At 46.8% G+C, this 25,476-nt stretch overlaps 1 protein-coding gene across 1 annotated transcript in view; it reads left to right on the forward strand.

Moving 5' to 3' along the window:
- The first annotated feature begins 5,180 nt into the window (after positions 1-5,180).
- The window catches only part of USP31 (ubiquitin specific peptidase 31), an 84,972-nt gene continuing 64,676 nt past the window's right edge, over positions 5,181-25,476 (forward strand). The window contains exon 1 of the mRNA XM_047780318.1: positions 5,181-5,991. Coding sequence (XP_047636274.1) covers positions 5,353-5,991 — 639 coding nt within the window. The 5' untranslated portion in view covers positions 5,181-5,352. The remainder of the gene's footprint in view (positions 5,992-25,476) is intronic.

The raw sequence follows: 25,476 nt of genomic DNA on the forward strand, positions 1-25,476 counted from the left end.
GCCACTAGAGCAGCAAACTGGACACTCACTGCCAGCATTCCTGGCACTGCCACCACTGGACCTCCTGCTGAATATAGAGCCACTAGATTCAATAATTTGCTGCATTAGCTCCAGCTAAACTTGTGTCCATACATCCAGGGCCAAGGGCCAGGTGGAGCATCTGACTGGTCTTATGTCGTCTTCCTGGGCTCTAGCCTCCAGGGTGGAAAGGGGAATACCTTCTCCCCACAGCCCCCTCCTCAGTTTTCACGATGAGGTTTGAATTGTCCTGCCTCATCTGATACCCTCTTCAAATAGGACATCTGTTTAGATGTTTGATGGCGAAAGACCAAAACGTGATGTTCGATTTCACTCCTACAGATACGCCATCATTTGTTCATGGAATTTGCCAATGTGAAAAATACTGGAAAATGCAATACCGTCTTGGGTTTGGGTAATGCCGCCCCCTCCAAACTGTTGGTAAGATAAAACCTTTCTGGAGGTGAATTTGACAGTAAGTGTCCAAATGTGAAATTTACATAAGCTTTGGCCCAAGGGGTCAGCTTAAGGAGACAAGTTGCAGGAATGGATCCAGTTGAGCTCGTGACAATACTCACTGCACAGTTGTTTCTAATTTGTGTTTACTGAGTTTATGGATAAGAGGTCGGTACAGAGAGTGATGGTGGAAGATTTACTACAGAAGGTTGTTTGGGGTGGGTCTTAAAGAATGACCATCTGAGCGCTCCAATTAGGGATTCTTTTCCAAGTCTGTTTTGGTCGAGCTGGGATAGGATGGCTTTGGGGCCACATGGGGGCCAATAAGCCTGGAAAGGTAGGAGAGGAGAATTGGGCAGGGGGCTTGAATAGTTCATGAAGGAATTTGGGTTTTGTTTTTTGGTGGTTTTTTTTTTTTTTGCTTTTTAGGGCCACACCTGCAGCATATGGAGGTTCCCAGGCTAGGGGTCTAATCGGAGCTGCAGCTGCCGGCCTATACCAGAGCCACAGCAAGGCTGGATCCAAGCCCCTTGTGCAACCTACACCACAGCTCACGGCAATGCTGGATCCTTAGCCCACTGAGCGAGGCCAGGGATCGAACCGGCAACCTCATGGTTCCTAGTTGGTTTTGTTTCTGCTGTGCCATGATGGGAGCTCCAGGATGTTGTCTGGATATTCTGCTGCCAAATAATCAATATGCTATACAATGGCTACCTTACTAATTACCTGACAACAGGTAAGATGAGTTTCTGTTGGGTTGAAGCCTATGCTTTAGGGCAGATGACAGATTGTAAGCTGATTTTCACGGTAAAAGTGGTGTCATTAACTGAGAAGTGTCAAGAGCGCCTATAGGAGGGACGCCTCCTGGAGAAGGGGACACCTAAGGTGAGAGTCAAGGATAAGGAACAGTTGGGTAAATGAAGAGGCTCAGGGAAAGGTGTCGGGGTAGAGAATACAGCTGGAGCAAAGGCCCATATGTCTGGATTAAATTGCCTGACCCTGTTGGGGGAAGAGCAAGCCATTCCTCAATGCTGGACTGGAGGACAGTCCTACCTAAGGAACATCAGAGAGAATTGTATTTTGCCAGATTCTGGTGAACAAGGAAACCAGCCTCTGATTACTGCTCAACTATAGCATGACATTTTTTTTTTGCGATTTATTTATTTATTTATTTATGTATTTATTTTTTTGCCTTATTTCTAGGGCCGCACTGGCAGCATATGGAGGTTCCCAGGTGAGGGGTCTAATTGGGAGCTGTAGCTGCCCGCCTACACCACAGTCACAGCAACGTGGGATCCGAGCTGTATCTGCGACCTACACCACACCTCACAGCAACGCCAGATCCTTAACCCACTGAGCAAGGCCAGGGATGGAATCTGCAACCTCGTGGTCCCTCGTTGGATTTGTTAACCACTGCGCCACCACGGGAACTCCAGTTTTATAAATTAAAAACAAAAACAAAAACAAAAACGCTTGTTAGCACCTATTGTCTGCTAGGCATGCATGGCAGTAAAGGAAGGAAAGATGTTCTGGAAAGCAGCTGTCAGGACAGTCACATGGACAAGCTCTACTGGTGGCAAAGACCAAGGATTGTTCGAAGCAGCCAGGAGAAAACCTGATCTTGATGAGTTCCAGATCCATCTCGGGTTTGAAGGCCCCAGCTCTAATTAAAGTGACTCAGTGTCTCGGTTTGGGTTCCCCTTAGATCCGAGCCTGAGACAAAGACCCAGATGCAGATAATCTGTTTTGGGAGGTGATCCTGGAAGCAGGTGTGAGGGAGTAGGAAGAATGAGACAGGAAGAAAAGAAATCCAGCAAAGGGTACATTGAACTGATTACTACAGAGGGCAGCCGGGGGCTCAGTCCTGCTGGGGACTCTCTGAAGAACTCTGTTGGATGCACCTCAGAGTTGTCCATCCAAAGGATGGAAGGCCGTGTCTTCCACCAGCTGCTCTTTCCCACTGGTTGAGGGTTGCCCCTGTTAAGGGAAGGAGCTTGTTAATTCAACTCCATAGAGTGAGTTCCCCGGCTTTAGGGAGAACCTTTAGGCAGAAAAGCAAAGAGATAAGCGATAAACAGCAGGGGTTTGAAGCGCGTGTGTGGAGGGGGGCTGTCACACTGCAATGGCTTATACAGTTTATAGAGTTTATAGCTGTGGCTGAAGTAAGAGATGGGCTCAGGGTATAAAGATGTGAAGGATGAAAAGCTGTGGCTATGCTTAATGTCCTCCTAAAGCAATTTATTCATTTGACCAAACATTTATTAGAACCATGGTCCGTGCTGGGCATCTATGGTCAGCAAAACAGATCTAGTCTCAGCTTTAAGAGTTGACAGTCTTTTGCGGATTTTGTGCAAACATGATGGATGCTGTAGACATGAGCCCCAAATGGAAACGTGTTAAAAAGAAGAAGGAGAAGAGGAAGAGGAAGAAGAAGAAGAGGAAGAAGGGAGGGGGGAGGGGGAGGAAGAGGAAGAAGAAGAGGAAAAAGAGGAAGAAGAGGAAGAAGAAGGAGAAGAAGCAGAGGAAGAAGAAGAAAGAGAAGCAGCAGCAGAGGGCAGCAAAGCTTGGGGCCATCTTGCAAGTCAGCGATCACAGCCCCAAGACCCTTCTTACTTGGTAGAAACAAGCAAGCAAACAAACTTTTAACATGTTGTCTGGATATTGTGATACAATGTTGTCAAACTACTTGAAATTTCACCAAAAGCTGTTCCTTTTTTTTTTTTTTTGGTCCTTTCCTCCTCCATGATTTTCTTTGAAAAAAACTTAACACATGTCTGCAAAGTTTGAGGGCTATTGCATTCATACTTTAGTATGAATGAGCAGATCACCTTCCTGAGTCCAGGTGAGCTCAAGATGCAGTGAGGAATGAATGTTCTGACTAGGAGATGGGAATGGAGGGATCTGGGGGCTAGTGCAAGGAATCCATTCATGTGTCATCATAAGGGTCTCGCTTACTATGGGGTGGAGGCCAGAGACAAAAAGCAATACCGTGTAAGGTGGGGGTTTGGGTTTTAAAAGGGGGAGAGTCTCTCCTCTCCCTGATTTCTCCCTTCTGCAGTAACCAGAACTCAGCCAAGGGTTAGCACAGAGGAGAATCTACAGAGGGGAGGTCACGACCAGTGGATTTGGGGCTGAAGGTAGCACAAAGATGGAATTTCCCTCCCAGTGTGTAATAAAAAATTTGCGAGTTTCCGTTGTGGCTCAGCGGTTAATGAATCTGACTAGCAATCATTAGGATGAAGGTTCTATCCCTGGCTCTGCCACGGGTGAGGCCCTAAAAACAAACAAAAACAAACAAAAAACCCCAAAATTTTGAACCAACCTATTTAAAAACAGGATTTCCACCTTTTCTTAAAAACAAAAAAAAAAAAGAAAGAAAGAAAAATCAGATGGTGGGGGGGGGGGTCCCGTTGTGGTGTAGCAGAAATGAATCCAATTAGTAACCAAGATAGTGCGGATTTGATCCCTGGCCTCCCTCAGTGGGTTAAGGATCCAGCGTGGTGGTGAGCTGTGGTGTAGGTCGCAGATGCAGCTTGGTGGCTGTCCCTCAGATTCAATCCCTAGCCTGGGAACCTCCATATGCCACGTGCGTGGCCCACAAAATAAATAAATAAATAAATAAATAAATAAATAAATAAATAAATATCAGATGATCTGAGCCCTCATTTCTGTACGGGAACAACTGGCTGGAGCTGAGTGGCAGCCACTTGCTTTAGGAGTTGATTTGCAGTTTGCCATGGTCCTCATCATTCCTTATACTATCCCCGGCACTGAGAGTCAAGTCACTTAAAGTAATAATAATCAATACGATGATTTGAAACATCAAAATTCTTCACTCACTGATATGATCTATCTTGGTCCTTCTGATATTTGTGTGCCTGTGACTTTTTGTTTAGAAGTCAAGTCTAGGGGCTTTGACTTGGATTTGAAAAGGGTACGAGTCTACCAATCTCAAAGGAATCCAGTGGAAAAGACTGAAGGAGATATTGCCGGCTCAGCCCAATGCTTGGAACTCGGCAGCTATTATTAGCAACACTAGCTGGAAAGTAGGCAGAAACCCAGTTAATTTCACACTTCGTTGTATTCACAGCGTCTAGGACTGGCACACAGTAGTTACTGTTGAATGAATGATGGGCAGCAGTGGAGTGGGGAGGGGGGAGGTTAAAGGCTGGTGTGAAAAGGAAGTTAATTCTGATAATACTGTTCCACTGCGACCCCAAAGTGCCGCCTGGAAGACAAGCCTGCCGGGACGTGCCAGGCTTTGCGGTGGCGTTCGGGTGGGCACCCAGACGGTCAGGGTCCTTCGGGAGCTGGGCGGGGCGGGCTTGCCCAGGATCGGTCAGGCCATGTCCATCTCCTCTTCCAGGGTCTGGTAAGGGGCGACATCCTGATCCCTGCACTTTCCCAAAGCCTCCACCGTCGAATCAGCGAAGACCGAGACCCACCCCGGGGCGTCCACCACCCTGCGCTAGCCGTGCGCTTCCTTGGGCGCCTGGACCTTGCCCACACTAGACATGGCTTCCTCTGAGCTTCAAGCAGCGGGACGCGCCCGGAGCCACTAGTCATCGCGTCTGGCTGGAGAGAAGGCTCCGTTCCCGTAGCCAACATGGCGGCTGAGACGGCTTCAGCGCCGGGCGGGCGGCGCCAGGAGACGGGTCACGTGAACGGCCCAGCTGGGCGGATCTCGCGCTCGCCCGCCAGCCCAGCCGGCAGCGGCTAGCTTGCTCGCTCGCTCGCTGGCTCGGCGGCGCTCTGAGGTGTGTGGGGTGTTTAGCCCCCCGGCCCAGTGAGGCGCTGCGCGGCGGGATGCGGCGGCGGCCGTGGCGGAGCCGCGGGCCGGGCGGGCGGGCGCGGTGATGAGCGTCGGCGGCCATCGCCATGTCCAAGGTAACGGCGCCCGGGTCCGGGCCGCCGCCGCCGCCGGCGGTGGCGGCGGCGGGCGGGAAGGAGAAGCGCTCCTTCAGCAAGCGGCTGTTCCGGAGCGGCCGCGCGGGCGGCGGCGGCAGCAGCGGCGCGGGGGGCCCCGGGCCGACCGCGCCCTCGTCGCCCTCGTCGGCGCGCTCGGTGGGCAGCTTCATGAGCCGCGTCCTCAAGACGCTGTCCACGCTCTCGCACCTTAGCTCCGAGGGCGCCGCCCCGGACCGCGGCGGCCTCCGCAGCTGCTTCCCGCCCGGGCCGGCCGCCGCGCCCACGCCGCCGCCGTGCCCGCCGCCGCCCGCCTCGCCCGCACCGCCCGCCAGCGCCGCGGAGCCGGTGCCCGGGGTGGCGGGGCTCCGGAACCACGGCAACACGTGCTTCATGAACGCCACGCTGCAGTGTCTCAGCAACACCGAGCTCTTCGCCGAGTACCTGGCGCTCGGCCAGTACCGGGCGGGGCGGCCCGAGCCCTCGCCTGACCCCGAGCAGCCCGCGGGCCGCGGCTCGCAGGGCCAGGGCGAGGTCACCGAGCAGCTGGCGCACCTGGTGCGGGCCCTGTGGACCCTGGAGTACACCCCACAGCACAGCCGCGACTTCAAGGTGAGGCTTGGGCACCCGCCTGCCGGGAGCATCCTTCCCCGCTGTGGTCGCGGCGGGCGGACCGAAAGCACTGGTTGCCTGGAGAAAGGGGTGTGGGCCGCGCTGCCAGGCAGATGGCGCGGATCTTAAGGAAGAGTCATTCATTCATTCATCGCGTGTTAAGGGCTTGTTGCGTGCCGGGCGCCGTGATGGGCACAGGGGAGAGATGGGACCATAGACGAGACCATCCGCCTTCCTGGAGCTAACTTTGTTGGGGGTGGGAATATTGAGCTTGGGTTCGAATCCTTGTTACTGGAGGTGTGACCTCGGGCAGGTCGCTCGATCTTTCTGTGCCACAGTTTCCTCATCTGGCACCTACCTCATAGGTGGCTGGGAGCCGCTAACAAGTTGCTGTGTTGGGTTGAACGCTGTGAAGTTACCCATTTTTGACCATCCTGACGTACAGATTGGCACTTTTTTTTTTTTTTTGGTCTTTTTGCCGTTTCTAGGGTCGCTCCCCCGGCACATGGAGGTTCCCAGACTAGGGGTCCAATTCGGAGCTGTGGCCGCCAGCTTACACCGCAGCCACAGCAACACCCATCCAAGCTGCGTCTGCGACCTACCCACAGCAACACCGGATCCTTAACCCACTGAGCAAGGCCAGGGATCGAACCTGCAACCTCATGGTTCCTAGTCAGATTCGTTAACCACTGAGCCACTATGGGAACTCCCAGATTGGCACTTTTACAGGGTTCAACCTAGTACGTAAAATGCTTCTCATTGTGTGTAGTACTGTGAGTATTTGCCATCTTTATTTTTAATTGGTGGAAACTTTAGTAAGTTAACGGAGGTAATGTTAGGTAGTGGTTTGAAGAAAGTAAAACTTGGTGATGTGATTGATGTGCCGGCAGGGGACTTTAAATGGGGAGGGGGAGTGTTAGGGTGACTTCTCGGAGCAGGTGACATTCTGAGACTTGAGTAACCCCAGGGAGAGCCAGCCTTGAGGAGCTCAGGGGGACGCAGCTCCCAAGTTTAAGGACAGTGTGGCCCACCCGAGAAGGGACACCAGCAGTGTCCCTCTGGGATGGGCAAATGCCTTCTGTAAAGGGCCAGATAGCAAATGTTTTAGGCTCTGCTGGTCAGAAATGCAAAACTTGAGGATATTGTGTAGGTACTTGAAATAACAAGAGAAAAACACATTTCTGCACATTTTTATTGCCTAACATGTATTACAGTAATTGCGCACGATATTTGGTAATACAGGTCTAGGAATGAGAAGAATGGGACTCCTTTTTTTTGGAGAGGAGAATATTTAGCTTAATTGGAGTTCAAAATTAATGATCCCTATCTTCAAATCGATGACAAGTACTCATCTCTACAAATCATTCTTCGCTTGTGGACCATACAGAAATAGGCAGTGGGCTAGATGTGGCTCTTGGGTTCTTGCAAATGTGAGAGAGGTGAAAGCTGAGTGTGAGTGGTGGGCTGGGGCCAGATGGTGTGGGATTGTTCAGGCTGGGCTAGGGAAATGGGCTCTTATTCCAGCAGAAGGGGAAGATGATTTCAGATTGTTTGAGGGATACTTTTAGGTGGGAAATAGATATAAATAGAATTCAATAGAATGAAGTCACACAGTAAAAAAGTTCATTCCTTTTCCACTCTCTTACTGCTTCTGCCCAAGAGGAAGTCTCAGCTTGGTGGTAGCCTGTCTTTAACACCTCTTGCTCACCCTCTCACCTTTCTTTCTTTCTTTCTTTTTTTTTTTTTTTGAAACAAACAACCAAACAAAAAAAGGGAAAACAAGACTCAAGTTTAGAGACTCAAGTAGGCAACAGTAGCTAGCATTTAATAAGGTTATGTTTTCATTGGATTTATTTTTGCATTTGTCTTCTATTTATGGCAGCTGGTGCTGGCTTTCCATTGATGCTATGAAGTTTTTTTTTTTTTTTTCCTAAAGTACACGTGTTTTGGTTCCCGTTGTGGCTCAGTGGTTAACAAATCTGACTAGGAACCACGAGGTTGCGGGTTCGATCCCTGGCCTTGCTCCGTGGGTTGAGGATCCGGTGTTGCTGTGAGCTGTGGTGTAGGTTGCAGAGGTGGCTCGGATCCCGAGTGGCAGTGACTGTGGCATAGGCCGGTGGCTACAGCTCCGATGAGACCCCTAGCTTGGGTGCAGCCCTAGAAAAGGCAAAAAGACAAAAGTAAATAAATAAATAAAATAAAGTACACATATTTTAGTAAGAGTAAATGTTTTGATTAAAATATAAAATGCTAAGCTGTTTAAGGAATCGGCACTCGCTTGAGGATGGGAACAGCATTGTCAAGTTCTGCTCCTCCCCTCTTAATTCATCTTACTTACCTTTTATTTATATGATGTATGTTGTTTTACCCTGTTTTTCTCAACAATAAAAAAAAAAAAATGGTTGCTGCTCGATCTTGGAAATGTGAATGGAAACCCTTACCTGGGATAGGGGCTGGGAAGAAGAGACAATTCACGTCAGAGATCTCAAACTAAGAAGTAGGAGAGAGTGGCAGCCAGCCAGCTCCTCTCAGGCTTTTTCTTTTTCCTTTATGTGTGTCCGTCCCTGAAAGTAGCCCCAGCAGTTGCACGCTTTTCAAGGTCAGAGCCCTGTGGGTGAAGGTTGGTTTTCTCTTCTTTTCCAAAATGTGAAAAGCCATTTCTACAGCATTTTTCTATGTGGACGTGTCCATTGCTTTTTAAGAGCTTGTGTTCACTTTTTTTTTTTTTTTTAAATCCCTTAAAAGGCTGTAACAGAAAGGGGTCAGTAAATCTAGAAAAGCAGAGACTGATGTACAGTCATGCTTTGGCAGAGTTGAACGGATTCTTCTTCGAGGCTTTTGTTTTTAAAAAACGGCCTCTTCCTGAACCTTTGGTAGATTTCACTTTGCATTCATTCATTCATTCACCTCCCATCTTTGGAAGTTTTACTGAGTCTGTTAGGCGGGCGTTTGGTACCAGAACGAGGCAGCCCTCTTTCTTGATGGTGCCTTCAGCAATAAAGCTGTTGAATTAACTCCCCTGTCGGAAGTCTGGAGGGAGATGGTTCCTGGAGGCGCAGGGGCTTTCTGGGCCCCCTAGGACCCCGTCCATTTCTGTTGTCCTTGGCTGTGCCTCAGGACATTCTACCCAGTCTAGGCTGGAGATCATCAGGGAGATACAAGTTCCCGCAGAAGCCCCCTCAACAGGCTTCTGCTGACACCTGTCTCACTCACGACACTCATGTCGCTCGAGCACCTCTGGCCACCCTGGAGGCAGGAAGGTAGCATGTGGGTTTTCCTGCTTTACCAGAAGCTATGGGTAAAGGAGGGGATGGCCTTGTAGGCAGCCCCACAAAGTGCCTCCCCTCCTTCGTGCCGGGCACTCTCATCTTGGGCAAGACCCTGGTCCTGCCTGTGAATCGCAAAGGAGGTCGAACACCAAGAAAGTGGATGCTGGCACAGGGGGCGCCACGCTCCCCCTGACCTGGTGGTGGCAGAGACATTGTTCTTTGATGCAGAGACTCTTCTCCTCGGAATCCTGTTGAGTTTTGGGCTTCAGGCGGCCACTGGCACTTGGTGGAGGAGTTGAAACCACTGTGCCCTCTTGAGAAAATTTGCCCCGTCTTGAAAAGCATTTCGTGTGTCTCCGGATGTGTTCTGATGGTCTTAAAACTTCCCTAAGGTACTCAGAGTTTCGTTTGTAAGATTTTCAGTTAGAATTCTCTCCTGCTTTTGGTGTCAGGAGCTTGCCAGGCCAACGGAGTTTTGGTTGTGGAGGAGCCAGGTCACGGTCGACTGTTCAGGTTGAATTTTTGTTGTCTGAATGCAATGGTGTGACGGGTCCAACCGTTGTAAGCTTTGAGGAACTTCCGCAGCTGCTACTTAGATCTTTCCCTCTTTCTGCATGGAAGTTTTTCTCCCGCGCTTAGAGTCATGGTTCTCAACCAAGGCACTTTTTCCCTCCCCGACCCCTGCCCCTCTCGGGGACATTTGGTGACGTCTGGAGGCACATACTTGGGTGTCCCAGCTGGGGTGCGGGGGATGCGCCTGGCAACTTAGTGGGGAGAGTCCAGGGATGGGGCTAAGTGTTATAAAGGGCAGCATCCCCCCAAGAAGGATTATCTAGCCAAAAGCTGAGGTTGAGAAACTGTTAAGAGAAATGTTTTGTGCGCCCTTAGTGGACGTTTTCCTTACTCTCCCAGCCTTTAGATGGTTACTTTTTCCTTTTCTTCCCTCTGTGTTTGCTGCAGCACTAGAGTAAAAGTTGGCCTTCATTGGCAGGATCCTTGGATCACTTTCTTAGTCAAACTGTGAGAGTAAATAAATCATTTTGAAGCCTGCATGCTCGATATGCTGTTTTAACACAAGCTTATTGTCCTCACTTTAATAGGATGCTAGCGTGGGTGCTCCAGGTTCAGATGGGTGCTCTCTGATTTCTAGCACTCAGTGCCCTTCTGCAGTAGGTACAAGATGAATGGTGATCTTTGAAGTAACCAGGATAGGTTTTATAGCAGCGGTTTTCAAATTGGGCTTCCAAAGAACGAGTGGATAGAGTGATCTACTGATAAAAGAACTGTAGGGGGGAGTTCCCGTTGTGGCTCAGCAGTTAGCAAACCCGACTAGCATCCATGAGGACGTGGGTTCCATCTTTGGCCTCCCTCAGTGGATTGGGGATCCGGGCGTTGCCGTGAGCTGTGGTGTAGGTCGCAGACGCAGCTTGGAGCCCGAGTGGCTGTGGCTGCGGTGGAGGCTGACAGCTGCAGCTCCAGTTCAACCCCTAGCGCCTGGGAATTTCCATATGCTGCACCTGCAGCCCTACAAAGAAAAAAAAAAAAGAGGAACTGTAGGAATGCTTTCCAAATTTGCAGTTAAACAAAAAAATAATTGCTACATCAAATTTTCTCTCCCATATTTTTCCCCTTGAACCCTGGTGCCTGGTGGTGCTTATTTATTAGTGTTCTTGGGTTACAAAGGGAATATACATGTTTAAGTGAGTAGTGGCAGATAAGCTTGCGATCAGGGGCTTCCACTGGCTCGGTTTCACAACTTACTTTGTCATGCTGGGAAGCTCTGATTTGATGCTGCAGATGTGTGAGAAAAGTTTTTCTGGTTTGTATGAAGCTGTTTAGTACATTGATGTGTCACAGTGATTCCCAGGGAGTAATATGACTTTAGGGTGTCCCTCGAATTCAGTTGAAAAGTAGCGAAAAAAATGAAATTGTGTTGGTCGCATTGAAGTTTGTGACCGAGTATTAAATAGTATATTTCTTCCTAGTTAGTTCCCTGCTGTCACTTTTGTTTTAGCGATGCTCCAGATCTCTGAAGGAGACAGATGATGAGAGAATCATCAGATTTTAGACTTTGGGAGTTCCCGTCATGCGGAAACGAACATGGCTGGTATCCATGAGGATGCAGGTTCGATCCCTGGCCCTGCTCAGTGGGTTAAGGATCCAGTGAGCTGTGGTGCAGGTCGAAGATATGGCTCTGACCCTGCGTTGCTGTGGCTGTGGCTTCGGCCGGCAGCCACAGCTCTGATTTGACCCCTAGCCTGGGGACTTCCATATACCTTGGGTTCGAGCCTAAAAAAAGTAAAACAAACAAACAAAAACCCAAAGGATTTTAGACTTGGAAGGGGACTTGGGTGAGAGGTGAGTGGTTCTCCACCTTTCTGGATAAGGAAACTGAGGTTCACCTGCTGACTAGAGACTGAGGGAGCAGAGCCAGTTCTGACCTCTCCCTCTGTCCCTTGCAGTGCTGATGCACTGGCTCTGTGGTCGCCTTATCAGTGTTAGTACAACTGCTGAAACCACAGGTCTCAACATAAAACAGGCAGGGAGGATGTGCTGAAACAGTAGCATTTTCCCCTGGTCTAAGGTTGCGGTTTGGTCAGTTGCAGCTAGCTTTATATATGTGCTATTGCTCCCGAGACTAGGCACTTTCGGAAATCTTCCTTAAAAAGTTATCCTTTCAGACCATTTAAATGCACATATAAACACATCTTTTACCCTGATGGGCTCCTATTCCCCATAGAGGTCTGTAACTTGCTTTCCCCTGTGGCCCTCCCTTGGACTTGAAAATATATCACAATTAGCATAGCTTCTATTGTTTTTTGGTTAATACATCCAAGCCCACCTCATTCTTTTTTTTTTTTTTTTTAGGGCTGCACTGGCAGCATATGAAGTTCCCAGGCTAGGGGTTGAAACAGAGCTGCTGCTGCCGGCCTGCATCACAGCCACAGCAAGGCCAGACCCGAGCCACGTCTGCAACCTATGCTGGAACTTGTAGCAACACCAGATCTTAATACACTGAGCGAGGCCAGCGATCAAACCCACATCCTCATAGATACTAGTCAGATGCTTAACCCGCTGAGCCACAAGGGGCAGGAACTCCAGCTCCTCCTTTTTTAATTGCTGTAGAGAAGCCCACTGATGGATGTTTCAGTTGTATAAACTTTTTAGCCATTGTAGCCAGTTCTTCCACGTGCATCGTATGTCATATATCAAGCATCCTTTTTTAAGGAGCGAGTTGTAGATGCGGTGTTGCCGGGGCAGAGGGGATGTGCAGTTACGCTATTGATACACCTTGCCAGGTTGCCCAGCAAAAGACTCTGACCCATCCTTGCTGCATGCGAGGACCCCGCCTCTGACATGTGCTTCCTCCTACCAGTGACTCTCTTGTTCTTCAGTTTTCTTTTTCTTTCTTTGTCTTTTTGCCTTTTCTGAGGCCACTCCCTTGGCCTATGGGGTCCACTCAGAGCTGTAGCCGCCAGCCTACGCCAGAGCCACAGCAATGCAGGATCCGAGCTGCGTCTGCAACCTACACCACAGCTCATGGAAACGCCAGATCCTCAACCCACTGAGCAAGGCCAGGGATCGAACCCGCAACCTCATGGTTCCTAGTCAGATTCGTTAATCACTGCGCCATGATGGGAACTCCAGGGAAGTTTTTTAAAAACTGTATTGACCAGGAAGGTTGAGGGGGAGTTCAGCGAAGGATAAAATCATTGTGAGCTGTGGTATATGTAGAAGAGTCATCCATTCTTTGCGAAGCTGCTACAAATTTATGACTCTATGGAGCTCCCGACTCCATGCCCCATGCTGTTCTAGTCATGGGGTCTATATGGGTAAACCAAATGGTAGGGTAATGTAAAAAAAAAAAAAAAAAAAGAGGTCATGTGGTCCATTCCTTCCTGGAACTTGTATTGTGAAGGGGGAGGCAGGTATTCAAAAACACACACTGATACATGTGCAATTTAAAATGGTAAGCGCTGGCGTTCCCGTCGTGGCATAGAGGAAACGAATCTGACTGGCATCCATGAGGACTTGGGTTCGATCCCTGGCCTCGCTCGGTGGGTTAAGGATCTGGTGGGTTAAGGATCCAGTATTCGCGAGCTGTGGTTTAGATCGAAGACGTGGCACAGATCTGACAGGGGGGATAAAAGATAATCAGACCGCTCTGCAGGGAGCGAGGCTGGGGTACTTCTGAAGGTCTGACAGGCCTCTTTCGTGGTTTAGAGAGCTCTGAGGAGCCTGGGATAGATGAGGCTGGAAAAGGAGCCAGGAAGGCAGAGGCTGGGTTGTATTGGACCCCCTCGTAGGCCATGATGAGGGTTTAGATAGGATTCCGAGAGCAGTGGGGAACTGTTGCGGGTTTTAAGCAGAGCTCTGGCCTGAGCTCATGGCCATGTGATGTGCTGGTTGGGAGTGCCGAAGAGCGAATATAGACTGGAAGCAGGGAGGCCGCTTAGGAGGCTTTGCGATAGGCCAGGTGAAAGAGGCGGTGGGTGGGGTGGGATGGGATGGAGAAGCAGAAGGATGCGAGATCTGTCTGGAGGTAGACTCGACGGTGTTTTCGAAAGGATTGATTCTCGGGAAGCACGGAGGCAAAGGGAAGCAGCCCGAATGGTGCCCAGATGTTCATTTTGCGCCACAGGGTGATTTCTGCTGCTGTGCAGGGCCTTGAGCAGCAGGTTCGGGGAATCAAGAGTTCAGGCTCAGGAGTTCCCATTGTGGCTCAGCGGTAATGAACCGGACTAGTATCCATGAGGATGTGTGTTCGAGCCCTGGCCTCACTCAGTGGGTTAAGGATCCGGCATTGTTGTGAGCTGTGGTGTAGGCTGCAGACACAGCTCGGACCTCGCATTGCTGTGGTTGTGGTGTAGGTTGGCAGCTGCAGCTCCTCTTCGACTCCTGGCCTGGGAACCTCCATATGCCCTAGAAAGACAAAAAAAGAAAAAGAAAAGAGAAAGAAGGAAAGAGTTCAGTTTCAGATGTGTTAAATAGGACACTCACGAGATTGCTCGCAGGCAGCTGGATGAGGGAGTTTGTAGTTCAGACGATTGGGACTGGCTAGAGATAAAGATCTGGGAGTCGTTGGTCTTGAGGTGGCATTTCAAGCTATGGGATATAGCTTAGAATGGGATTTGAAGATAAATAAGGCTTGGATTGTTAAGGCAAAGAGGCACCATTCCAGACTGTTGTGGAAATCTTCTAAGCAAAGGCATAGCGATGGCACATTGTCTAGGTTCAGGGCTGCCTGCTGTGAAGACTGGATTTGGATCAGTCTTTTTAACCTTAGCACTGCGGACATAGCCGGCATCATTGGCCAGATGAGTCTTTGTTGTGGGGGACTGTCTTGGCGTTGTAGTGTGTTGAGCAGTGTCCCTGTCCTCCATGTCCCGCTAGATGCCGATAGTGCTCCCCTTCCCCCACCCCAGCCACGATCACCAAACCTGTCTCCAGACATTGCCAAGTGCCTCTGGGTGGGTGTGTGTTGGTGGGGGGGCAGGTTGGGGGGAATACATTGCCCCTGGTTGAGAACCACAGATTTGGAGAGAAGGGGAAATAAACGTAGATGGCTGACATGAGAGGGGACAAATTATGGGTGGCCTTGAAAATCTGTCACAGCAGTTTAGCCTTGAGGCTGCAATCAGTAGTGATTCAGTGGAAGCTTCTTGAGCTGTGCAGATGCTGATTTGATGGAAAAAGATGTTTTAGAAAAGTGTGTCTGATGGTGAGCAGAAAGGAATCAGATGGAGCAGAAAGTACCTGCCGGGAGAGGGCAGTCACAGGTAAGACTCGAAAAGGAAGTAAAGAGCCATCTGGAGACATCTGGACGTCATTAAGGACACTCCAAGGGCTGGAGAGGGGAAGGTAACACGGAGGTTTCTGACTGGGTGATGGAGAAAATAAGGGGCTATCTGATAGAGATGGAGCAGTCGGAAGGGGTGCAAGGGGCTGGGAAGATTGTGAGTTTAATTTGAACATGGGGGGCTGGGGGTCAAGGAATATGGAAGGAGTCTAATAGATGGTAGGAAATAGGATGCCATTAGGACTAGCTGTGTAGACTGGATTCAGCTATGGATAGAGGTGCTAATTGAGGCCAGGAGCATTAAGGTCAGAACCCCAAGGCCAAGCCTCAGGGGAAACTAAAAATAAGAGGACAGGGAGTTCCCATCGTGGCACAGCTGAAACGAGTCCAATTGGGAACCTGGCCTTGCTCAGTGGGTTTAAGGACCCGGCGTTGCCGTGAGCTGTGGTGTAGATCACAGATTTGGCTTGCATTTGGCGTTGGTGTGGTTGTGGCGTAGGCTGGCAGCAACAGCTCTGATGAGACCCCTTGCCTGGGAACCTCCATATGCCGCAGGAGTGGCCCCCAAAAGGCAAAAGACAAAAGCCAAACAAATACATAAATAAATAAAAATAAGAGGACAGGATGGGGTGGGACTTGTTGGAATAGTTGAAGGTGCAGTCAGAGAGAAGGGTGGCGAACCAGGAAAGCAGAGTCATGAAACGCAGCTTCTTCAGACTGACCTCCTGCCGTTGGCCCTGAATACCGTGTAGAGCTGCGGAAACATCAGTTTATTCCCACGAGAATCAAATTCAGGTTGGTATTTTGTAGGCATCATTCATTAAGTCCACAGATTTACTGAGCGCCTTTCTCATGCTGGTCTTTTCTTGGGAGGCACCGGGAACGTGGAGATGAGTGAGCTGGTCTGTGTCCTTATGGAATTCAGGGTGCGGAAGGGAAGGCTGGGGTGATGAAGCGGTTGCCATCGGGTAGGCTGAGTGCTGTGATGGAGGCATGCACAAAAGGGCCTGGCAAATCTAAGGGAGAGGCGATCTGAGGCGGGGGTGGGGGGGGGGGAAGAGGAGGGTTGTGGGGGGTGCTGGAGGGGTGCTGGAGGGGTGATACCTGAACTGTGTCTTGAAGGATTTGGTAGGAATCCTCTAGGTGGATAAGGGGAGAGGTGAGAAAGGCCTTTCCAGGGCAGAAAACCCATCAAATGCAAAGGCTTTGAACTTCAAACGTGGATTATTCAAAAAAATTTCAAGGTCCAGGTGGTTGGAGCAGAAGGGGCAAGGTGGTGCCGGAGGGTGTAGAATAGGGAGGAGGTTACTGAGTGATGCTTTGGGTGGGATTAGATCCCTGACCTTGGTCCTTGGGTGTCGTGTCAGAGAATAGCATCTTGTGAGGGCAGCCACCAAAGAATTTCATACAGGCTTATGGTAGGATTGTCTTTTTCTTTTCTTTCTTTATTATTTATTTATTTATTTATTTATTTTGCCTTTTTGCTATTTCTTGGGCCACTCCCGCGGCCTATGGAGGTTCCCAGGCTAGGGGTCGAATGGGAGCTGTAGCCGCCAGTCTACGCCAGAGCCACAGCAACGCAGGATCCGAGCCGCGTCTGCAACCCGTACCATAGCTCATGGCAACGCCGGATTGTTAACCCACTGAGCAGGGGCAGGGATCGAACCCACAACCTCATGGTTCCCAGTCAGATTCGTTAACCGCTGCGCCACGACGGGAACTCCTCTTTTATTTATTTTTTAAAACAATGATCACTCAGAGGCCAGGGACTTTGAGGAGAGATGGGGTGATGATGAGAGAGGGTGGGGACAGAACTCGGGGGAGGGATTCAGGGAGAACAGAACACATCTGAGCTTCTTTGAGCTGATCACATTTGGGAAACTGAGGCAGCATAGAACTTTTCAGAGGTGCTAAATTCTGCTTGAGACATGTTATATCCGAGGTTCCCATGGTAACTCATGGAGGAAAATGTTCAGTTGTATAGGATAGAGTTTTGGCTAGAGATTTTTATTTGCTGTGAAACTCCCATTCCGAGGTCTTTCTAACCAGCAACATAAACTAGCACTAAGTCTGCTATTTTGATTTGATCTAGTTTGGTTCTTTGCACCTTTGGAGGGGCAGAGCCTCAGTGTGAACTCTGGGCAGCATGATGAGAACATTCATGCTGTCACTCTACAGAACACATTGCTTAAACTGCCATCACGGGAGTTCCTGTCATGGCTCAGTGGTTAACGAATCCGCCTAGGAACCATGAGGTTTCGGGTTCGATCCCTGGCCTTGCTCAGTGGGTTGAGGATCTGGCGTTTCCGTGAGCTGTGGTGTAGGTTGCAGACGCGGCTCGGATCCCGCGTGGCTGTGACTGTGGTGTAGGTCCGCGGCTATAGCTCTGATTCGACCCCTAGCCTGGGAACCTCCATATACCGCAGGAGCGGCCCAGGAAATGTCAAAAACAAAATCAAAAACAAAAAAACAACAACAAAAAACTGCCATCACTTTACAGTTTTGTACTTGTCCATATACATGTGTATTTTTTACGTTGCTGTCATCCTGGTCAGACTATTTGGACTGTGATTTTTTTTTTTTCATGTGATTTATAGAACATTTTTCCATGTTTCTAAATAGTACTCATAATACCGTTTAATGTTTAATAAAATGTGGTATCATATTGCTTAAGGATAATTTAATCATCGAGTCCTCTTATTGGGCGATTTCCCCCCCACTTTCTTCTTTATTATAATGATTGTGAATCATGTGTATAGCTTTTTGCTTTGTCATGATATTTATTTAGGACAAACATCTAGACATGTTCTCAGAGCATCAAAAGCTTAGGAACATCTTTTTGACATTACGAAAGTTACAGAGCTGCTAGTTTGATCACCGACGTCACCCAGCCCAGTGAATGGTGCATGGTGGATGCTCACAACCCATTTGTAGAATGACTTGGACTTTATAATTCAACTTTGTTATTGTCAGTTTGTATTCATTCTTTGCTCATTTGTCTCTTGGCATTTTTTTCCCAATTTGTTTTTGTTTTTGTTGTGGTAAAATACATGGTACGTAAAATTTACCATTTTAGTTGCTTTTGAGTACAACTGAGTGACGTTCAGTACATTCAGAATGTTGTGCCACCATCAGCCACTGTCCGTTTCCAGAACGTTTTCATCATCCCAAACAGGAGCTCTGTATGCATTAAGCAGTCGCTCCCCTCTAGTCCCTGGTGTCCTGGGTTCTACTTTCTGTCTCTCTGAATTTGCCTATTCTAGGCACCCCACGTAAATAGAATTACACAATACGCTACACAATCCTTTTGTGTCTGGTTTCTGTCATTTAGAATAATGTTCTCAATATTCATCCATGTTGAAGCATGTAGCAGAATTTCATTTCTTTTTATGGCTGAATACTATTCTGTTATATGTATATACTATATTTTATTTATCCATTCATCTTTTTTTTTTTTTTTGTCTTTTTGCCATTTCTTGGGCCGCTCCCATGGCATATGGGGGTTCCCAGGCTAGGGGTCGAATCAGAGCTGTAGCCGCCGGCCTACGCCAGGGCCACAGCAACTCGGGGATCTGAGCCTCGTCTGCAACCTACACCACAGGTCACAGCAACGTCGGATCCTTAACCCACTAAGCAAGGCCTGGGATCGAACCTGCAACCTCATGGTTCCTAGTCGGATTCGTTAACAACTGAGCCATGATGGGAACTCTTATCCATTCATCTCTTGGTGGACAACCAGTTACGTTGTCTGCTTTTAAGTTGTCTGATTCTGCTTTTTGGCTCTTGTGAGTAATGATGCTATGGACATAAGCTTACAAGTATCTAAGTGTGTCCTTGTTTCCAGTAGTTATGGATCATATACTAATTCTGTGTTTAATTTTCTGAAAAACTCAATTTTTTCCTCAGTGGTGGCACCATTGTACATTACCATCAGCAATGCATGAGGGTTCCAGTTTCTCCATATCCTTGGCAACACTTGTTATTTTCCTTTTTTTTTTTTTTTTTTTTGATAATAACCATCCTGGTGTGCGAAGTGTTATCTCATTGTGATTTTGGCTTGCATCTCTCTAATGACTATTCTCTCTTGAGTAATGGTCATTGTTCATTAGTCATTAGTGACTTAATAATGACTTGGACAATCTTTTCAAGTGCTCATCGGCCATTTGTATATCTTCTTTGTAGAAATGTTTATCCAAGTACTTTCCTTGTTTTTGAATTGGATTTTTTTTGTTGTTGCTGAGTTGTAAGAGTTCTTTATTCTGGATATGAATCCCTTATCAGATATCTGGTTAGTAAGTATTTTCTCCCATGGGTTGTTGTTGATAACTCTCCTTTGATGTACAAAATTTTTAAATTTTTTTTTTTTTTTGTGGCTGTACCTGTGGCATATGGGAGTTCCCAGACCAGGGATTGAATTCCAGCCATAGCTTTGACCTATTCCACATCTGCAGCAACGCTAGATCCTTTGACCTACTGCACAGGGCTGGGGATTGAACCCGTGCCTCAATAGCGACCTGAGCCGCTGCAGTCCAATTCTTAACCCACCGTGCCACAGTGGGAACTCCCAGTATTTTTAATTTTGATGAAATCCAATTTATCTATTTTCTTCTTCTATTGCCTGTGCTTTTGGTGACTTACCAAAGAAATCATTGCCAAATCCAATGTCATGGATTGGAAGTTTTCCGTCTATGCTTTCTACTAAAGACTTTATAGTTTTAGCTCTTATATTTAGGTCTTTGATCCAATTTGAATTAACTTTTGCTTATGGTGTAAGGTAAGGTTACAACTAAATTCTTTTGCATGTGGATATTTAGTTTTTCTAGCACTATTATTCTTTCTTGATTGAATGGTCTTGGTGCCTCGTCAAAAATCAGTTGATTGCATGTGTAAGGGTTTACTTCTGGGTCTTTTTTTTTTTTTTTCTTCCAAATTGAAGTATAGTTGATTTGTTCAAGGAGTATAACAAGGTCATTCAGTTATATAGCTATATATATATATTTTTTAATGGGACATAAATATATTTAATTTTTTATTGAGAAGTCAGGAGATGATGTCTATTTATTTATTTATTTTTGGTCTTTTTGTCTTTTTTTAGGGCCACACCTGTGGCAAATGGAAGTTCCCAGGCTAGGGGTCTAATCAGAGCTGCAGCTGCCGGCCTGCACCACAGCCACAGCAACACTGGATCCTTAACCCACTGAACACGGCCAGGGAGTGAACCCGCAGTCTCATGGTTCCTAGTCGGATTTGTTAACTGCTGAGCCACAACGGGCACTCCAGATGATGTTTATTTTTCTTTTCTTTTCTTTTTTTGTCTTTTTAGGGCCACCCCCACGGCATATGAAGTTCCCAGGCTAGGGGTCAAATCAGAGCTGCAGCTGCTGGCCTATGCCACAGCCACAGCAATGCAGGATCCGAGCTGCATCTGCGACCTGCACCACAGCTCACTTAACCCACTGACTGGGGCCACCGATTGAACCGGTATCCTCATGGATGCTAGTCTAGTTCATTACTGCTGAGCCACCATGGAAACTCTTCTATATATCTTTTGTGCTTGTTTTCTTTTAAGATTCTTTTCCCTTATAGGTTGTTATAAGATATTGAATACAGTTCCCTGTGCTATACAGGAGGTCCTTGTTGTTTATCTATATATAGTACTATATATCTGTTACTTCTGGGCGCTTTATTCTGTTCCGTTGACCTATATGCCTTCCTTTGTTTCAGTACCACACTGTTTTGAATACTGTCACTATGTAGTAAGTTTTTTTGAAATCAGGGAGTTTGGGTCCTTCTTTTGCAGGATGGTTTTAGTTCTGTAGTCCCTCTTATTCCATACGAATTTTAGAATAGGTTTTTCTTTCTGCAAAAAAAAAAAAAAATGCTATGAAGATTTTCATAGGGATTGCACCGAAATCTGTAGATTGCTTTGGGTAGAGTTGTCATCATAGCGATAGGAAGTCTTCCAATCCATGAACATGGGGTGTCTTTTTACATATTTATATTGTCTTTAGTTCCTTTGGTTAAGTTTTGCAGTTTTCAGTTTACAGGATTTTCACCTTCTTCATAAAATTTAGTCCTTAAGTATTTTATTCTTTTTGCTGCTGTTGTAAATGGACCTGTTTTCTTAATTTCCTTTTTGGATTTTTCTTTGCTAGTATATAGACATGCAGCTGATTTTTGTATATGGATATTGTACCCTGCAGTTTGCTGAATTCGTTATTAGCTTTAGCAATTGTGTGTGTGTGTGTGTATGTGTGTGCGCGCGTGCGAATCATCAGAGTTTTCTACACATAGGGTCATGGCATTTGCAAATAGAGATAATTTTAAATCCATCTTTATAGTTAGGGTACTTTTTTAAAAATAAGAAATTGGTTTATAGTTGGTTTACAATGTCGTGTTAGTTTTTGGTGTACAGAAAAGTGACTCAGTGTGTATACATGTGTACGTATACACACACACGTACTCTTTTTCATATTTTTTTCCATTACAAGATATTGAATATAGGTCTCTGTGCTACACAGTAGGACCTTGTTGTTTATTGTATATATAGTAGTTTGTATCTGCTAATCCCAAACCCTTAATTTATCCTTACCCACCCACCCCTCGCCTTCCCCTTTCTTGCCTAGTTGTTCTATCTAGAACTTCTGATATGGTGAAAGTGGGCATCCTTGTCTTGTTTCTTGACCTTGGGGGGAAAACGTTCATTTTTTCACCATTGAGTATGATGTTAGCTGTGGCCTTTTCAGATAGGGCCTGTATCAGATTGAGGAAGTTTTTATCTGTTCCTCGTTGGTTGAGTTTATCATGAAAGAATGCTGAATTTTGTCAAGTGCTTTTTCTGTATCAGTGGAGATGATCCTGTATTTTTCTTTCATTCTGTTTAGTATGGTATATCACATTGATCGATCTGCATATTTTGAACCTCTTTTCATTCCAGAACTAAATCCCACTTAGTCATGGAGTCTCTTGGGATTTTGAAGCTTCTTTTCTTTTTAAAAAACTTTAGAATAGCTCTTTATAGATGCAGATGTGTCTAAGGTAACAGCTTCGTTGAGCCTTGATACATTTGGTGTGGCTATTTCTCTCAGTCCCTTGCCTCTTGTAGTTATGTTACTTCGTGTGTATGTATATATATATTTTCTGCTTTTCTAGGGTTACACACATGGCATATGTAAGTTCCCCTGAGGCTAGGGGTTCAATCCGAGCTGCAGCTGCCAAGCCAGACAGCCTGTGTTCCAGTCCTTGCTGTGCCACTTATTAGCCATGGCACCTTGGGCACTTAACTCTCTGGGTTTAGTGTCTTCATCTGTAAAATGGGGATAAGACTGTATCTATCTCAATTTGTCATTTTAAAAACAAATAAGAGAAAAACTTGGCTGAGGGCTTGGCACACTATCAGTGCCAAGTGAGTGTTGGCTGGTATTGTTACCCCAGCCTTATTATTATTGTTATCACCCTGCTTATTTATAAAAGCCTTCTCCATGTTTAGAGTTTTGTAGTCTATTTCTGAATTTTGTGTTTTGTTCCATCAGTACTTTTAGTGGTACCACATGGTGTTGTTGTTGTTTGTTCTTTTCATGCTCTTTTTTCCTTCACTCTGAAACATTTATTTTTGTTCTGTAATATTAGGGATGATTAAAACCAGGGCAGAAAAGAAGTTCCTGTTGTGGCTCATCAGACCTGACATTGTCTCTGGGAGGATGCAGCTTTGATCCTCTGGTCTCCCTCAGTGGGTTAAGGATCTGGCGTTGCTGCAAGCCGCAGCATAGGTCACAGATGTGGCTCCAATCTGGTGTTGCCGTGGCTGTGGCTATGGCCTTAGCTGTAGCTCTGATTCGACCCCTAGCCTGGGAACTTCCATATGCTGCAGGTGTGGCCATAAAAAGAAAAAAAATAAATAAAACCATGTTGTCACATTTCAGGAACCAATCATTTTTTTTTTGTCTTTTTGTCTTTTTGCCTTTTCTAGGGCCACTCCTGCAGCATATGGAGGTTCCCAGGCTAGGGGTCGAATCGGAGCTGTAGCCACTGGCCTACACCACAGCCACAGCAACATCAGATCGTCAGATCGGAACTATATCTGCAACCTACACCACAGTTCCTGGCAACACTGTGATCCTTAACCCACCGAGTGAGGCCAGAGATTGAACTTGCATCCTCATGGATCCTGGTTGGGTTCATTAACTGCTGGGCCACAAAGGGAATTCCTCCTCTGACTTTTTTTTTTCCCCCTGCTGTACAGCATGGGGACCAAGTTACACATACATGTATACATACTTTTTCTTCCCATTGTTGTGTAAGTATCTAGACATAGTTCTCAATGCTACACAGCAGGATCTCATTGTACATCCATTCCAGGAGCAGTAGTTTGCATCCGTTAACTCCAAGCTCCCGATCCCTCCTACTCCCTTCCTCTCCTGTCAGGCAGCCACAAGTCTGTTCTCCAAGTCCATGATTTTCTTTTCTGTGGAAAAGTTCATTTGTGCTGTATATTAGATTCCAGTTATAAGTGATATCATACGGTATTTTTCTTTCTCTTTCTGACTTATTTCACTCAGTATGAGGGTCCCTAGTTCCATCCATGTTGCCGCAAATGGCATTATGTTGTTCTTTTTTATGGCTGAGTAGTATTCCATTGTGACTTTTGGACATAATGCAAAATGTGTATTTGAAGCAGAACTGACAGCGTTTGGCAGCTTTATGTGAAGAGTGACTAAAATGAGATGATAAGTTGGAGGTTTTGAAACCGAGTGTCTTGGGATGGCGCCCCCCTTCATTGGAAGCACAGAGGGAAAGTGGAGGTGGGTGGATGCATTCGGTTTTAGGCCCCGTGGTGTTTGAACATGAGAGCCCTGGGAAAGCCTTGTTGTTGTTGCTATATTTGTTGAATGTCTGTCAGATATCAGGTTGGCACTATGTGAAGTGAATCATTTAAATTTGGGGTGACCCATTTAGAAAGGAGCTGATCTGGCCTGAACATGGAAATCTCCCTTAAATCGGTACAGACGTACCAATACAAATGCTTGTCCTGAGTGAGTTGTTTTACATCTTCCTTTATGTAGGTTTAAAGGTTTGAGTTTGACTCAGCCACTTCGGTTTTGTTATCATTGTGTGGCTTGATGGATTTTTCCTGTCCCCATCTATACACTTGTCACAATGAGGGCTGCTAAATGGGACAGTGTTCTCTGTTTGTGTAGTCCCCCACAGCTGTTTCCTATAGTGAAGACGCTGGAAAACAATGACCTCATGGTTTCTACAAAAAAACCTTTTATGTAGCATGGTGGAAAAGAAATCATTCAAAACTGACCAATTTAAAGTACTGTCCTCGGTCGCTTTTTCCTTCCAAAATTTTCCTGTTTGCTCTGCTCATTAGTCGTCCGTTGGCTGTTCCTCAGATGACCTTTTGTGTTTAACAAAGGACATTTTTGCCACGGAGCACATCGGGAGATCTTGTCTTTCATCCGATTGTGATCTTTCTCTGTTTAGAAATCACTGTTTTTATGCCATGGACTGTGGCAGCTCCTAAAGGAACTGGCCAGTCGCCCAACATCTGTTGCTTCTTCTCTCCAGTTGTTGAGCTTGGATGGCAGCAAACAGCGTGTCCGCAAACAAAGAGTTCACGCTTTAGAAGGTTGCATGGCACTGGTCAGGAAATGCCTTTGTTGCTTCTGCCGAAAGGAACCTTCGTGAGCGCATCACCTGCTCAGGCAGTTCTTTTTGACTTTAACTTTTGGTCTTTCCATCTTTAAGAGAAAAGCAAAGCTGTCTGGTTCTCAGGAGATTTCAGAAATAACCATAATCATAATGATAAAAATACCATTTATTTGTATGGAACCAGATCGTTTACCAAGTACATTCCTATACGACTTTTTCGTTTCATCTTGGCAACAGCCCTGGGAAAGAAGCATTGCTGTTCCGTTAAGAACGTAATAGGGATATAGGGATTCAGTGCTAGTGAGTCGCAGAGCCAGAACTTCAGCCTCGCGTGCTTTTTATGAGGTTACAGGAGAAGCTGTAAGTAAGGGTTTAGTACAGAAACTTGCACATGTAAGTCTTCCAGAAACGGAAGGTGGTGATGAAGATGGCGCTTATCCCAACTCTGGTCACTCACGTACCTTCTGCTCTCTGAGCTCTGTCGTGTTGGCAGTTTTTATTGCTGCCAGATTAATCTTTAAGCTTCCCTGTAAGTACATCATTTCACTTCTCAAAAATTCCCTTTACCTTTTCTTTTATGTACAAAATGTGGCATCCATTTCTTAGCTTGGCATTTAAACTTTTCCAGAAACATGAAGTTTCAGAAGGCATCCACAAAACCAGCCCCATTAAAAAAATGTTGTGAGGTTCAGGGGACATACACAGACTTGCCAGAGTGCTCTAAATGTTTCTAGATGCTCACTCTGATTTCCGTACCTGTCT

This window comes from Phacochoerus africanus, chromosome 5 (assembly GCF_016906955.1).
Source record: "Phacochoerus africanus isolate WHEZ1 chromosome 5, ROS_Pafr_v1, whole genome shotgun sequence".
Lineage (NCBI taxonomy): Eukaryota > Metazoa > Chordata > Mammalia > Artiodactyla > Suidae > Phacochoerus > Phacochoerus africanus.